General features: G+C 45.4%; 1 protein-coding gene across 2 annotated transcripts; it reads right to left on the minus strand.

The window, feature by feature from the left end:
* Positions 1-2,694: 2,694 nt before the first annotated feature.
* Positions 2,695-14,411, minus strand: fam83c (family with sequence similarity 83 member C). 2 transcript variants are annotated; one of them, XM_061070428.1, is made up of 5 exons: positions 13,706-14,411; positions 9,944-10,111; positions 8,752-8,876; positions 4,559-4,789; positions 2,695-4,014 (listed from the first exon to the last, which is right to left on the minus strand). In XM_061070428.1, exons 1-5 carry the CDS (start codon positions 14,204-14,206, stop codon positions 3,216-3,218), a joined length of 1,824 nt encoding a protein of 607 aa, XP_060926411.1. In that variant the 5' UTR covers positions 14,207-14,411; the 3' UTR covers positions 2,695-3,215. The 2 variants fall into 2 exon arrangements, with proteins under 2 accessions (XP_060926411.1, XP_060926410.1); XM_061070427.1 differs by having other exon boundaries at positions 4,523-4,789.
* Between the last annotated feature and the right edge of the window lie 1,248 nt (positions 14,412-15,659).

The following is a 15,659-nucleotide window of genomic DNA, read 5'->3' on the forward strand; positions in this document are numbered from 1 at the left end:
GGACATACATGGACCATGAATCCTTTGATTTCAGTCTTCCTAGATCAAAGGAAACTTTATGTCTTGCAAAGGTTACGTCTCTCTCTCTCTCAGAACTGGTTATTTTTGTTTTTTCATTATTATTATTATTATTATTATTATTATTATTATTATTATTCAGGCAAATGAATTGGCTTTTTGAGGGCTTTAACATGCTCAACTTCTTACCAAAATTTGCAGAAAGTTAGAAAGTGGTGAAAATTTACGTATTCTGAAGGAATTTTCAATGGGCGTCGCAAAATGGCTCAACGGTGCCCCCCGAGACAGCCCGAGACCCCCGGAAGGTGTTCCCATTGACCTATCTTCACAAAAATCGATATACAGGTGTATCATGACCAGACAAACAAAAAAGTCTCTGGGTGCAATTGGAAAAACACAACAGGAAGCCTGCTATTTTGCATTGAGTGGCCATTTTGGCCATATTCCAAATTTTTACTTTGATACACTTGTACCAGGGTTTTCATCGGATCAACTTCAAATTGAGATGAGTGTCATCACAACAAGATGGAGATAAAAACTGACTGACAGATTTTTTTTTAATCACACGGTGTGACCGTGGCGTGGCGTCAAAGTTTGATTACACGCCATTAAAACATGATGTTCTGTAACGCGGACATACATGGACCATGAATCCTTTGATTTCAGTCTTCCTAGATCAAAGGAAACTTTATGTCTTGCAAAGGTTACGTCTCTTTCTCTCTCAGAACTGGTTATTTTTGTTTTTTCATAATATATATCAATATATTGAGCTTGAGGAACTGCCTTTGTTTTCAGTTTGGATTTTTCTAAGTGTGACAAACGGGATCGTAAAAGCTCAAAAATTCAACTTTTCCATTTTTATTATATACTTAAAAGTTCTTCTTACAAATTAAGGCCAACATCAACACAGAGTTCACATTCTGCAGATAATTACAAACAGTAGAAATAACAGTTTAAAAGGAGTGTTTCTTTAACAATAACCCAAACAGTCAGTTCATGTGACTATTCTCAACATAATGTACATTAAACATCGTCTGGCTCATTCAGCGGATACAAAGCTTCCACCTGAAATAAGCAGTAAACAAAATCGCACACATGAGAACAAAAAAATACCAAAATAATGATCACTGTCATCTGCGTTGCTCCGGTAACGACGGCTCAAGTCTGGATCCTGTATTGCTGAGAATTATTTGGAATTGAGCCAGAAAAACAACTAAACCCAAGTAATTAATACAAATAGTACAAACCTGGGTTATATAGAGTCTATATACAAATCTACACATTTAGAAAAACATATTTAGTGTTAAAAATGTACAGCACGAGGAGCCAATCCTCTGTAATAAAGAAACGAATATCAAAAGTACAATGTGTAGGATTGAGTGGCCTCTAGTGGTGAAGGTGCATATTGCAACCAACTGAACAGCCCCTCCCTTGCAGGTGTGTAGAATCTCGATGAGCACAACGACCTCGGGTCTGATTCACTGTCGATCACAACAATCGCAACCAGTTGACGACCCCGACAGTCCACCTCCATGTTAGCGTTTAGTCTTAAGTCACGTTTAATCTCGTTTAAGTTTCCCAAGTCTGTGGAATCGCACACAGAAACCGTTAGTTTAAAGCGTGTGCTCCTGCGTCTGGATCGTCACAGACTGGGTTCACATTACGTCTCTAAACATAAACCATGAAACACCTTCTTCAGAACCAGTGCTTCTGTTGTGTCCGCTCTGAGCTTCCGTAGAATCACGGTGGCCTTGGTGGAAAGTTCCTGATGTAGAATCACAGAGTTCGGTCTCAGGTGACGACTAACACCACGACTCCGAGGCTACGTCCATACAACACACGTGACCTCCTGACCTACACTGAGCCTGTGTGTGACCGAGGAAACAGGAAGCTTTGCGGTGTGTAAACATGTAAACAGTTCTTCTATATACAGAGTTCAAGCTTCTCAGTTTTAGTTTGAGTTTTAAACGTAGTCATGTGGATGCAGTTTACATCATAATCAATATTTCATTTCATGAATCCTGCACCTTGTGAACATGAAGATTCTTTTACACAAACACTAATTATCTCCTCTGCAGAGAACAACTTATTCCACCTGTGAAGACCTTCAGGTCACATGTTTACAGCTCGAGATGCAGCAGGAAGATTATTGTTTGTTCCTTGTGGGGAAAGGAAAGTAAAAGTCTGCATCTGTTGATTGAACCTTAATTAACAGACTGTTAATTAAATCCTAATTGGCAGCTATTATAGGTCACTGAAGATATTACTGTTATTAAAATGATTGTAAACCTTAAGGCAGGAAGATGAAGGCACATATTAAACCTTTAGAATAAGAAGAAAGAAAAGTGATTCTTCATAATCTTTGTTTAATCCTCTTTCTGTTTCTGTGTGTAACGATATAAAAAGAGTGGAAATCAAGTGATTTCACATTTCACAAGTTCGTTCTGAAATCGACCGTCTGTCGAGGAAAATGCTGCTTCGCAAATCAGATGTTTTTACCGTTTCTTTTTCGCGCCGAAAACAAAAGCCTCAAACTTTCCATCAGAGTTTTATCTGAAGTTTCAGATTTCTGAATCGAGACGACCACAGGACACGAGGAAGAAACGTCAGTAACGATTGAACGTAATGAGTTTGCGAGTTGGTAAGAAACTGAGCGTCGACATGAAGCTTCTCCATCATTACCCCCCCCCCCCACCTCCGTGTTAGCAGATGAGATCAAACTAAAAAAAATCAAATCAACGTAGACGATTGTCAAAGATGTTTCTGTCATTTCACGTCGTTCTTCTCTCTCTGACGTTTGTTCAAGTTTCTGCTCAGTTGGTTTTATTTAGTTATGTAATGATATAAAAACAGGCTGAGACTGACTCCTGATTGGATGATTGACAGCTGACACTGACTCCTGATTGGATGAGAGAGTATCAACAGGACCTCGATACGTCATGTGTGGTACTTGTGTGTTTTGTGAGTCTCATCACTTCTGTTCTTGTAGTAAGTCGTCACGACAGGAATCAGGTGAAACTCTGTGATGGTTTGATTTCCATCATCAGAAGAGAAGCTGACATAGCTTCAGAAAGACGTCCACGGAGACGTTTGTCTTGGTGGAGACGAACCAGAGACACCAGGAGGCAGAGGAGGAGAACATCTGGTCTGATGAGCCGCTCGCCGCTCGCCGCTCGCCGCCCCCCCGGCCCGGCGCCTCAGTTGGTGCTCTTGAGCTCGAAGCGGCTGTACACCTGCTTGGACTTCATCTGGTTGTAGTGGTTCACCAGGTCCAGTTTGCTGTGGCCCAGCGTCATGCGCTTCTGGTCCTGCCGGCTCATCAGAGCCCCCGGAGAGGGCGGGGGGGGCGGGCCCTGCTGGCTCTCCGGCTCCGGGGGAGAGAGGTCCGGCCCCCCCCAGGGCACCGGGCTGTGAGGGGACGGCGACCTCCAGAGTTTGTTGAGGGCTCTCTGCTTGAGGGTGAGTTTGCTGTCGAGGACCGGGGACGGCGTCTGGGTCCGGGGGGGCAGGCCCGGGCTGGGGGTCAGGCCCGGGCTGGGGGTCAGGCCCGGGCTGGGGGTCAGGCCCGGGCTGGGGGTCAGGCCCGGGCTGGGGGTCCCGTGGAACATGCTGGGTTTGTGGTCGTACAAGCCCAGCGCCTGCAGCTTGGAGGTGCTGCTGCCGAGGTTCGACCTCATGGCGTCCACCGCACTGGGCTTGTTCCACTCGATGCCCATTGGCTGACCGAAGGCCGGCGAGGGTCGCTCAGGAGCTGGGCTGTGATTGGCCGCTCCGTTTGCTGTCACCCGCGGCCCTGGTGGCAGGACATGTGCCTGTTCCCCCCCCCCACCCCTCCGCTCAGGGCTGAGGCGAGAGTTGCTGTTGGTCTCCTTCTTGTCGTGACCTTGAGTGACCTTATAGGTGGCGTTGGCAGTCATTCCAGGCGCCGCCTTCACGCTGGAGACACTGTTACTTGATTGGCTGCTGGAGTGTTCAGAACAAACTCTGTCCCGGTGCCTGACGGAGGAAAGAAAGTTACGATTAGTGTCCTGAACATTCTTTAAATTTAGGTCATAACGGTTTTTTTAATCTGGAATTTCGACAGATTATCATGTTCTGTCCACCAGTGAAACCAGTGAAACATTTCTGTACAAATGAACAAACTACTTCTACTTTTCCACTTCAAATATTTCCAAGTTTAATTTATTCCAAAACATGATGTCTAAGAGTCGCTGTGGAGCAGCAGTGAGGGATGATGGGAGTTGTAGTCTTCTTCCTTCAGGTTTTTATCTGAACTCCTCAAACACAAGCAGCTGATTCACTCCAGTGAACGAAGCAGCTTCCTGTTAAAACTCAGTGTTTCTCTGACTCGTCTCTGATTGGCTGAGAGTCGAGCTGCCGCTGACGTTTGCTCCAGACGACTAAAATCCTTAATCTGCTTCAAATACAGAGTTAAAAACCACCAAGATATAACAAGTGTATCATAAAGTCACGTTTGACTCTTCAGACAAACAACAGGACCCACCGAGGGGATGGGAGCAGCTGGACTCCAGTGTCGTACCTGTCGGCGTGCAGATCCAACGCCATGACCGGGCCGGGCCCGACGCCAGGCACCATCATGGCCTGGTAGGACGGGTAGTACGCCATCCCCTCATCCTCCGGGTTGTAGAAGCAGTCCACGATCTGCGAGTCTGCGTACAGGCAGCGGAACTCCCGGTCGAAGCTGTCGGCGATGCGCCCTGAGAAGTGCATCACCATGTTGCTGTGCACCTGAGCCGACAGCCAGGTGAAACTGGAGAGGAGACAGACAGCAGGGGGCAGACATGTTGTTAGAGAGCAGAAGCTGAACCTGCAGATTGGAACACGGCAGAAAGTTTGAGGCCTAATGTGACTCGTCAGATAAAACACGAGTCAGACACGAGCAGGGAAACTAAAGAGGAGGAGTCACTGAGCCGAGCTAGTGAAGGAAACGTAAAACCAATCAAATAGTAAACAAGCAGCCAGAGGAGGAGACCCAGGATTCTAGATTCAGACGATGAGGAACCAAACAAGTCCAGAGGAGATATTCAGAATATATATCATGTTCAATATCCAGAAACAGAAGATCAGTAGCGTGGTGACTGCAGAACCTTCCGTCTCAACTGAATTCACAAGACACATTCCACGAGTTTCACAGAGTTTAAGGGAATTCTCTCCAGGTTGCTCCTGAGACATCGTGTTAACAGGTCGGAGGACGACATCCTGCCTCTGGCCACTAGGTGTCGCTGGCGCAGAGGCATAAACAATCAATGTACAAATGAAGTGGCCTCTCGCATGTTCCTCTGCGTTCTCTGAGCTCGTTTTAAAAGAGGAAGATAAACTCGTCATGAAACACGATCTCTGCTTCGACAACTCTTTCTCTGCACGGTCAATGATGAGAGTCTGGAGACGTTACTGATCAGAAAACAAGAGGAACGTTTCTCAGGTTGAACGTGTCCTGGTTTGAAAACCCCAGATGGAAATGAAGAACTATGTGGAGACGCTGTTTGGATTCATTCTGTCTCCTCAGGCCAGTTTCCAGATTTCCCTCCAACTTGTCTGGACTCAGCAGCTTCTCAGAATCTCCATAAAGAACACGCCTCTGATCCTCGGAGCGTTAGGGAACATTCTTCAGTGAGCGTCTCTGGGACAGTGTGGTTCCCAGCAGCTGGAAACCTGCAGGACGGCTTCACTCTCAGCTCAGACACGTTCGACACATTCACTGAAGAGCGACGCCTCCTTCACACAAACCACAAATCAATCATAAAGTCAGTTTGAATCGCCGGGGGCCGGGGTCGAGAGGGCGCCCGTTTAGCCACGCCCACATATAATACCCATTTCAGATTCGTGGGTTGACTAATCAGACAGATAACAAATAGATGTATACGTGTTATATATAAAAACACAGAACACGACACACAAACACAAATTACCAGTTAAAACTATAAAGAAAATCATCCGTACGCACAACTGGTGAGAAGAGGAAACAAAGAATCCGTTCAACATAAAATTTGTCGCTTAAAATGTGTTTATAATATAATTGTAACTTCATACCAACATAAACACACCACAGACAAACATGCAAAGGTCAATTCAGTTAGAACCGGAAACAAATGGACTTCTGTTTTTAAACCTGCACTGTTAAAACCAATATTAAACACAAACTGACGTTATGAGTTAGTTTTACTTTAAGTTTTGTCATGAAGTCTTGACAGCTGTTGGTGATGTTTGCTCACAGGAGGAGTTATAGGTTTTAATCTACATAAACAAACACTGATAATGAGGTCGTTTTATGTATTTAAAGTGTTAAGTTAACAAATGATCCACTTTCCTTTGCTATTACCGAGATATCTCTGCCTCAGTGTGTCTCCTGCTTGTCAAACAAACCAATCTGATGCTCGGGTACGGCCCGGGATCCGAAGGTGACTCTGCAGTTTAGTGCTCAGGTGATAAAGCCCGGTCACACCTCGCTCTTCATTCCAGTGTCAGCAGCACGGGTTGATGTCTGTCACGACACATCGACACCACACCCCACTACACACCCCACTACACACCCCACTACACACCTGCTGCATGCAGACTCACTTCACTGGGAACATGCTCTTTCAGAAATGATCAAAACGTTAATCCTTGTTTTTAAATGACTACCTCTGAGTCACTCTGTACCAATCAATTGGTTTCAATTAAACGTTTCATCTACTGTCTCTTGCATTAACTTGTAAATTTGGAGAACTCTGTGAACCTGCACTGCATGAATACAGCTTCTTACATTTTAACTCTGAAAACACGGACATAGGAAAACGATCAGAGTGGAAGGAATTTGACGTGAAAGAGGGAGAAGAGCAGAGAAACTGTTTTTTTAGCTGTTTTCACACCTGCACTGAAGTTCTGACATGTTCCTGACATGTTCCTCACATGTTCTGCAGGCTCTATATGTGAGAACTGAGTCAGTGTCTCTGGACATTTCTACAACTGTTGCTGCAGCCTCCTTGTAAAATGTCCTGAAGCTTCCCAGAGAGCGAGTGGACGTGTGGACGAGGTTTCTAACACGTGACGTGAAACCTGAAGAACTCAAAGATCTCAGGATGAAGAAGAGGAGCCGGACACGTGGAAGACGAAGACGTCCACTTGGAAACACCAGGAGATTCCAGATCTTCTGGTGATGAGGCCGACGCCGTGTGGGAGGAGCTGGAAACAACAACACTGATCTGTCCACAGCAGAGTTTATACGTCATGTCCCGCCTCCTGCTGCTCTACAGGCTCCACCCCCTGCTGCTCTACAGGCTCCACCCCTCGCCTGGATGTTCCCCACATCCCAACAACCTGCTGCTGCTTCACAGACACCAACTACACAACTTGTCCGGACAACATTTTCCAGTACAATCACTGAAACCGAAGCCTAAACGTGACAGTACAAGAGGTTTGTGAGTTGTAGTGAGACTGTGAGTTTACAGAGAGTTCTAATTACACCAGGAAGGAGGGTGACAAACACACACAAGATCATTATCATCCACACTCGCTGTCTGTGACACTAAGTTGTTACGAATCCCCAGAGTTTTACAGCAGTGTGTGTCTGGCACAGAGCAGACACACCAACACACACACAGTCACACACACACACACACACTCTCCCTATGGGAATAAGGTGCAAACTGCAAAACAAAATGGAGCCGAGTCAGCGACAGTTACTCTCTGATTCTCAGCTCCTCTTTTAACTTCACTCTTTGTTTCAGCTCCGGTTTGAAGCTGCAACAATCTGTCCTTCGAGTTTCAGTCGACTCACAAACTGGGGCTGATGGATTCAAGGCTTCAGACCCGTGTTGAGAAGGAATCTCCAGTTTCCATCGGCTGAGATTCGAGATTTGGATGCTTTTGTCAGATATGAGAGTAAAAGTTAATAAATGAGAGATATGAATGTGTCGTGAGAACCTCGGAGCATTTTAAAAACTGTGTTCTGACACATAGAGGAATCTGCTGCATGTCTGTTTCTGTTCCTCCTTCCAGTTCCTCAACCTCTCACATGATCCACTTTGGACAAACTGTTCTCGAGAGAAACATGCAACGATTTAACCACAGAAACATATTTCATGATGTTTTATGTTCTCCTATATGACAATACCACTTTTTGTTGAGGTCTGTTTTGTGGTATTCTCCCACTGAACTTCTTTGTTGCATTTCAAACAGCTCCTCTCGGTCCCTTGAAGCCAAAGCATCACTTTGTTTCAGAGCGTGAGCACACGGGGAGTTTTACACCGATTATGGTTCATCCAACGTTTGAAATGATAAGAATTATATTGGATCTTTACTGGAAACAGAGTCAAAGACCAAAGCAAAGAAGAGAAAAGTGAAAAAGAGAAATAACTTTGTTGTTGTAAAGAATGAGTGAAATAATTAGCGTGATGTGTTGTGTACTGAAATCGACTCTCTCTCTCTAAAGGTGGTTCACAGGTGAAACACAAACAGCTCCTCCTCCTCCAGCAAGTTACACATCTTATCTACACACACATGAACAAGGAAGAATCCACCGACACACATTAATAATATCTGGATATGAACAGATAATCTCATATGTATCAGGGGTTAAGTCCATTTTGACCCGGTTTACAAATGGACGACACATTTCCTCCAATTCTGCCATCATCCAACATGGACGTCATTTGGAGTCAAAGTTCACGCTTCCTGTGTGTGTGTCTGTGTGTGTGTGTGTGTGTTTGTGTGTGTGTGTTCCTTTCTGACCTGTAGGACCCTGCGATGACCTCTTCACAGTCAATGATCATGAACTTCTCCAGGACCTGACCGGAGAACTTCTTGCCGCTCTTGGTGCAGTAGGTGTCGCCGCACACACTGCGAACACGCATGTTCTGCACACAAACACATATTTCACTGTTAACAACATGTACACACACACAAACACACATAACAACACAAGCTACAAATTCATCCTCAGAGAACAAGAAGTTAGAAAACACGGGTCAAATAAAAATACAAACAAGGTACAACAAGCCAATATGCAGCAACACAAACAGGTCGGGGCTAATAGAGTGAGAGAGGGGTCTGGAGTGAGAGAAGGGTCTGGAGTGAGAGCGGGGGTCTGGAGTGAGAGCGAGTGAGAGCAGGGGTCTGGAGTGAGAGCGGGGGTCTGGAGTGAGAGCGGGGTCTGGAGTGAGAGCGGGGGTCTGGAGTGAGAGCGGGGGTCTGGAGTGAGAGAGGGGTCTGGAGTGAGAGCGGGGTCTGGAGTGAGAGAGGGGTCTGGAGTGAGAGCGGGGTCTGGAGTGAGAGAGGGGTCTGGAGTGAGAGAGGGGTCTGGAGTGAGAGAGGGGTCTGGAGTGAGAGAGGGGTCTGGAGTGAGAGAGAGGTCTGGAGTGAGAGAGGGGTCTGGAGTGAGAGAGGGGTCTGGAGTGAGAGCGAGTGAGAGCGAGTGAGAGCGAGTGAGAGCGGGGTCTCGAGTGAGAGCGGGGTCTCGAGTGAGAGCGGGGTCTCGAGTGAGAGCGGGGTCTGGAGTGAGAGAGGGGTCTGGAGTGAGAGCGAGTGAGAGCGAGTGAGAGCGGGGTCTCGAGTGAGAGCGGGGTCTGGAGTGAGAGCGGGGTCTGGAGTGAGAGAGGGGTCTGGAGTGAGAGCGAGTGAGAGCGAGTGAGAGCGAGTGAGAGCGGGGTCTCGAGTGAGAGCGGGGTCTCGAGTGAGAGCGGGGTCTCGAGTGAGAGCGGGGTCTGGAGTGAGAGCGGGGGTCTGGAGTGAGAGCGGGGGTCTGGAGCGAGAGCAGGGGTCTGGAGTGAGAGCGAGTGAGAGCGGGGTCTGGAGTGAGAGAGGGGTCTGGAGTGAGAGCGGAGTCCCGAGTGAGAGCGGGGTCTCGAGCGAGAGCGGAGTCCCGAGTGAGAGCGGGGTCTCGAGCGAGAGCATCTCAGATTCTGAAGGTGAAATCTCTACTTACACGCAGGTGAGAGTTCTGGATGTCCAGCGCCGAGCACATGTCGGAGAAGTAGCCGAGCTTCTTCTCGTCCAGCAGGATGTAGACGGGGACCTTGCGTTTGTTGGACGCCTCCATGAGGTCACAGAGCAGGTCAACGTCCGTAAACACGTCCATGACCACGGCTATCACCTGGAGCAGGAGGACACGAGGGACAAGAGAGTGTCAGCGTCTTCACAGCACAAAGACACACGTGTCCCCTATAAATACGTCCCTGTGGAAACAGGGCCAGAGCACTGGGAAACTTTTTACACCTCGTGAAAGAAAGATAAGATTTCTAATCTGTGGACTTTCATTTTAACTGTGCATTAATTATCTGAACCACTTATATTCCTTACATGATATATAATTCATATTTGTATAATTTGCTTTACACTGCATGTTTCATTATTTTATACTTTGTGACAGATTTGAATTTTTACTCTTCCTTTGCTGCTCAACAGATAATTTGATCTTATGTCTCATGTCTATTGATGGAAAAAGTATATTATTGTTACATGAAAAATTATGCAAGAATTAAGTCGCAATACATTTTGTCCGGGCTTGACATTAAGTGGTTGACCAATCACAACAGATCGGAGCAGCTGGCCAATCAGAGACTGGGTTTTTTCCGGAGTCTTAAAGAGACAGAGGCTGAAGAGAGGAGCTGCAGCGATGGACAGGCTGAGGACAGGGACGTGTTTTCTGAACATTAGAGCATGTACACATTTTACAGTCATAACACTTATTAAAGTGATCGACCTGAATAAGAGCAGAATTTCTCTCCTTTGATGTTACGCACTAAAACACCAGAGCAGTTGAAAAACTCACATGTGAAAAACTCACTTGGCAACAAACCGGATTTTGATTCACAAAGTTCCCTGAGTTTTACAACCAAGCCTGATGAACCTGTTTGGGCCCCGGGGCCAAACCTTCGCTGTCGGTCCCTGGAGCCTCCGAGATCCCACAGAGAACAAACACACAAAGCAGCAAAACGCACAACAGCAGACTCACAAACAGGCAGCAGCTGCACTGTTCAGGTGTTCATACGTTAATAGGGAAAATCTACACTTTTAAACCCAATATGAACTAAACAACTATTCTAATAAAAGTTTAAACAAACAGTTTAGTAGCACTTAGATCTCACTAGCTTATCGCACTTTGCAGTTTGGCTTTCTCGAAGATTTCTTGTATTTTTACATTTCCTCTCTGTATTTGTTTTGTGTGATAAACTAAACTATTATCTTTGGTGGCACAAACTTGCAAGTTATACGTTTTCCAAACTGACAGAATAAACCCGGCGCCCTGGAGACTTGCACCTCCAGGGCCCGGGTTTATAATATACAAATAGTAAATATCTAATTTTACACAAACACTTCATTTGCACTGAAGAGAAAAACGTTACGTTGAAATGAATTCACTTTAAATGTTTCTACAAAAGAGAAAAATTACAGTATTTATTCATTTATAACCATTTCAATTAAAAACACGTTCTGATTATTGTATAATTTATCCTATTTATATATATATTTATAATGATTATTTATTTAATCGTACTTGACTTTAATGTATTTTATAATTATTTTTTTGTAAGTTTTCTACTTAAATTAAGTTGAATCCTGTTTTATATTATTTCTTTGTCAGTGAAAGTACAGTTTATATAATTATTGTTATTATTATTATTATTATAATTACTATGCGAAGGCCACAGGATGATTGTGACGAGCACAGAAGTGGAACAAACATCTGTGTGGACCAGCAGCCGTCCCTCAGCCGTCCCTCAGCCGTCCCTCAGCCGCCGTGTCCACAGGCTGACGAACTGCATTCTGGGACATTTGATCCTGAGACGTGCTGACTCAGCAGAAACGTGAGAAAGGGGTCAGCGTCAACAGGTCCGACAGAAAACCTTTTCACTCCGAAGGACAGAGACGTTTCCTCTTTTACCAGCGACGACTCAACTCATAAAACAAGTCTATAGAAATGTGTGTTTAGATAAAACTCATGAGCAACATGTTCCTCAGAGTGTGTGTCTGTGTTGTGTTATCACGATACAAACTCATCATTTACGGTCATGAGCTCAACGTTTACAAGCATCAGCTGAAGTTAATGATAACACATCGGCTGCTTTCATCGGGACTGAATCCCTACGGTCCCAACGGTCCCCCGGGGTCAGTGGGGACACAGAGACACAGGTGGACTTCAGAGAGACACAAAACAGCCAGAGGGACACAAAACAAACGTGACAGGGACTGCAAGGAGACACACAAACAACCAGGAAGAGACAGAAAAGAACAACATGTAAACCGACACAGAGACGACCACAGTGAGAGTCTCAGTCCGGGGGTCTGGACATGTCCGTCCCCAGGGGCCCGATGTCCTCCTGTCCGTTATCTGACAGGACGTCATCGGATCTGAGGTCAGCTGCTGCACGTGAGACAGAGAAGTCAATGGACCGTGAGGACAGACATGAGGACAGACGTGAGGACGGACGTGAGGACATGAGGAGACAGACGTGAGGACAGACGTGAGGACAGACCCGAGGACAGACCAAGAGGAAACGTCCTGGGGGAGAACGTACAGAGTCGACTGATGGACACATGAAAAACCGTCCAGAGACAGGAAGAGACACGATGTCCTCATCCTGGTGTTTGACAGGATAATGATTTATGTCACAGAAAGTAAAGATCCTGTCTGAACACGTCCATTATATAATATATAACATATAATATACTCTGATGATAATAAGTAAAGTTCAGTTTGTTTAAAGTTTAATTCAGACAAAGACCCGACTTCAGATCAGAATATTTAATCTGATCAAACTAAACCTGGAGAAACTGTTTTTAATCTCAACAAGTGGAACCAACGTGTCGTCACTCATATTTAACGATTCAGAACAGACGTGTCCTTGTTATTGTCTGTGAATATGAGACATATTTAATATTGTCTTTTCTTTTTGTCTTGCGTCACTTTAACAGTTTATGATGCCTTTTACATGTGAACCTTTGAGCTGCCTCGCTGTTCACGTGTATTATGTCATACACTTCTTTATATATCCTTATGTATTAAATATTATTATCAATCACATTTTTTTTGTATAGGCCATATTCACAAATCCAAGTTTGTCTCATAACAAGGTGAGACGTCCTCTGTCCTTCACCCTCAACAAGAGGAGAGCTACTGAAACCTCAGAGACACACGTGAGGATCCGTCTCCCATGATCTATATATAACCTGATTATTAATATAACATAATATAACATATAACATGATTATTAATATAACATATAACCTGATTATTAATATAACATAATATAACATATAACATGATTATTAATATAACATAATATAACATATAACCTGATTATTAATATAACATAATATAACATATAACCTGATTATTAATATAACATAATATAACATATAACATGATTATTAATATAACATATAACCTGATTATTAATATAACATAATATAACATATAACCTGATTATTAATATAACATAATATAACATATAACCTGATTATTAATATAACAAAATATAACATATAACCTGATTATTAATATAACATAATATAACATATAACCTGATTATTAATATAACATAATATAATATATAACCTGATTATTAATATAACATAATATAACATATAACCTGATTATTAATATAACATAATATAACATATAACATGATTATTAATATAACATAATATAACATATAACATGATTATTACAGATGCTGGGTCTCACCTTCTTGGCCTTGTGGATCAGGGACCGGACCAGGTCCTTCATGTTGTGGGTCTTGTCCCTCTGGAAGTAGATGTGGGTCTCCGACGGGCCGAACCGGGCCGGGGACTCGGGCCAGCCCAGCTCCAGCATCGGCGGCTCCTCGTCGGACATCATGGGGAAGTAGGTCCCGGAGGTGAGCTGGGACACCACGTCCGAGTCCCCGAAGTCCCGCTCGTTGGAGCCGAGCGAGTCCGGGCAGGTCCGGGCCGCGTTCTGCCCGATGTAGCGGATCTCCTGCGGGGACAGGAAGCCCAGCTCCCGCTCCTCGGACAGGACCCGGCGGTAGCCCGGCTCCCCGAGCTCCAGCAGCGCGTCCGTGGCCAGGCGGGCCGCCTCGTTGTGGCTGAGCTCCAGGGAGGAGGACCCCTGGCGCCACGGGTTCTTCACCTCCTCCAGCCGGGAGGCCAGCTTCCCCAGCGGCTTCCTGCTGCTGGTGGGCCGGAGAGCCTCAGAGGTCTGCATGGTTCTGCAGGATCAGGTTCTGACCAGAGACCGGTTCTACCAGGACGGCATGCTGCTGCAGGCTCAGGTTCTAACAGGACGGCATGGGTTCGACCCGAGGAGCCGCGGGTCCGAACGGGACTGGACCCGAGGAGGGATCAGGTGTCAACCCGACTGACAGCGGAGGATCCTGGTCCTGGTCCTGGTCCTGGTCCTGGTCCCGGTCCTGGTCCTGGTCCTGGTTCTGATCCTGGTTCTGATCCTGATCCTGATCCTGATCCTGATCCTGATCCTGATCCTGGTCCTGGTCCTGGTACTGGTCCTGGTCCTGGTACTGGTCCTGGTCCTGGTCCCGGGAGAGGAGCTCAGAGTCCGGGGCAGCTGCAGCGGAAGCTCCGAGGAACAGCAATGGTCCCAACTTCTCTAGTTCCACAGAGTGTGTGTGTGTGTGTGTGTGTGTGTGTGTGTGTGTGTGTGTGTGTGTGCGCGCGTGCTCACCTGTTGCTACCTGTTCTGTCATTGGTTATTGTCACTGCTCAAGCTCCTCCCCCTCGTCGCGTCATTCTGTTGTCAAGCCAACCAGCTCACAACACGGAAGTCCCCCTCTGGTTGGAAACTTCAAAATAAAACCATAATAATAATAATAATAATAATAAATAAAAAAGGGAGCCAGAGGAGAAGCAGAGAGGCGGAGTCACGTGGTTTAGAGACGAAGGCGTCTTTAGTTTCATCCTGTGTTCAAAGAAATATGTTGTGTTCATAATATTCAGGTTGATCATTTTAATAAGTGTGAAATGTTTCCATGCTCTTATGTTCAGAAAACATCTGTCTGTTGCTGCAGCTCCTCTCTTCAGCCTCTGTCTCCAACACTTGGTTTGACCTCCTGTCTCTTTATCTTTATAATAATTAAACTTTTATTTTGAAGGCCGTACTTCTGGCTGCCTTCTCTTCCTCTAAAAACTAAACTCATTTATTACTTGTGTCCTCACCCTGGTTTGACTTCAGTGAAGTTTATTAAAGATCATTTATTGAAGCTATAAAAGTCATTTTTATGACCTGCTTCACCTGAACGCTGCCACAGGGTCGTCGTGGTTAATCAGACAAGATGTTCAAGGTCAGAGGTCAGAGACAGACTGTGCTGGTGGATAAACTCACACACACACGCACACGCACACACGCACACACACACACACACACACACACACACACACACACACACACACCTCCATCTGCCACAGGGATTAAGTCGTTACGACAGATTACTGCCTCGACACGTGTGTGTTGCTCTATAACAACACAAGTTGTAATGAAGTTTGAAAACGTTTCCACGGAATCGGACGATCAATTAAAATGTATTAATAAGGATTTCTCAAGAAAGTCTCAGTGAAAACTTGGTTTGATTCCATAAAGTCCAACGTGGATTTCCTGAGACAGAGAGACCTAGAGACAGAGAGACAGAGTCAGAGAGACACAT

Source organism: Limanda limanda, chromosome 4 (assembly GCF_963576545.1).
Source record: "Limanda limanda chromosome 4, fLimLim1.1, whole genome shotgun sequence".
NCBI lineage: Eukaryota > Metazoa > Chordata > Actinopteri > Pleuronectiformes > Pleuronectidae > Limanda > Limanda limanda.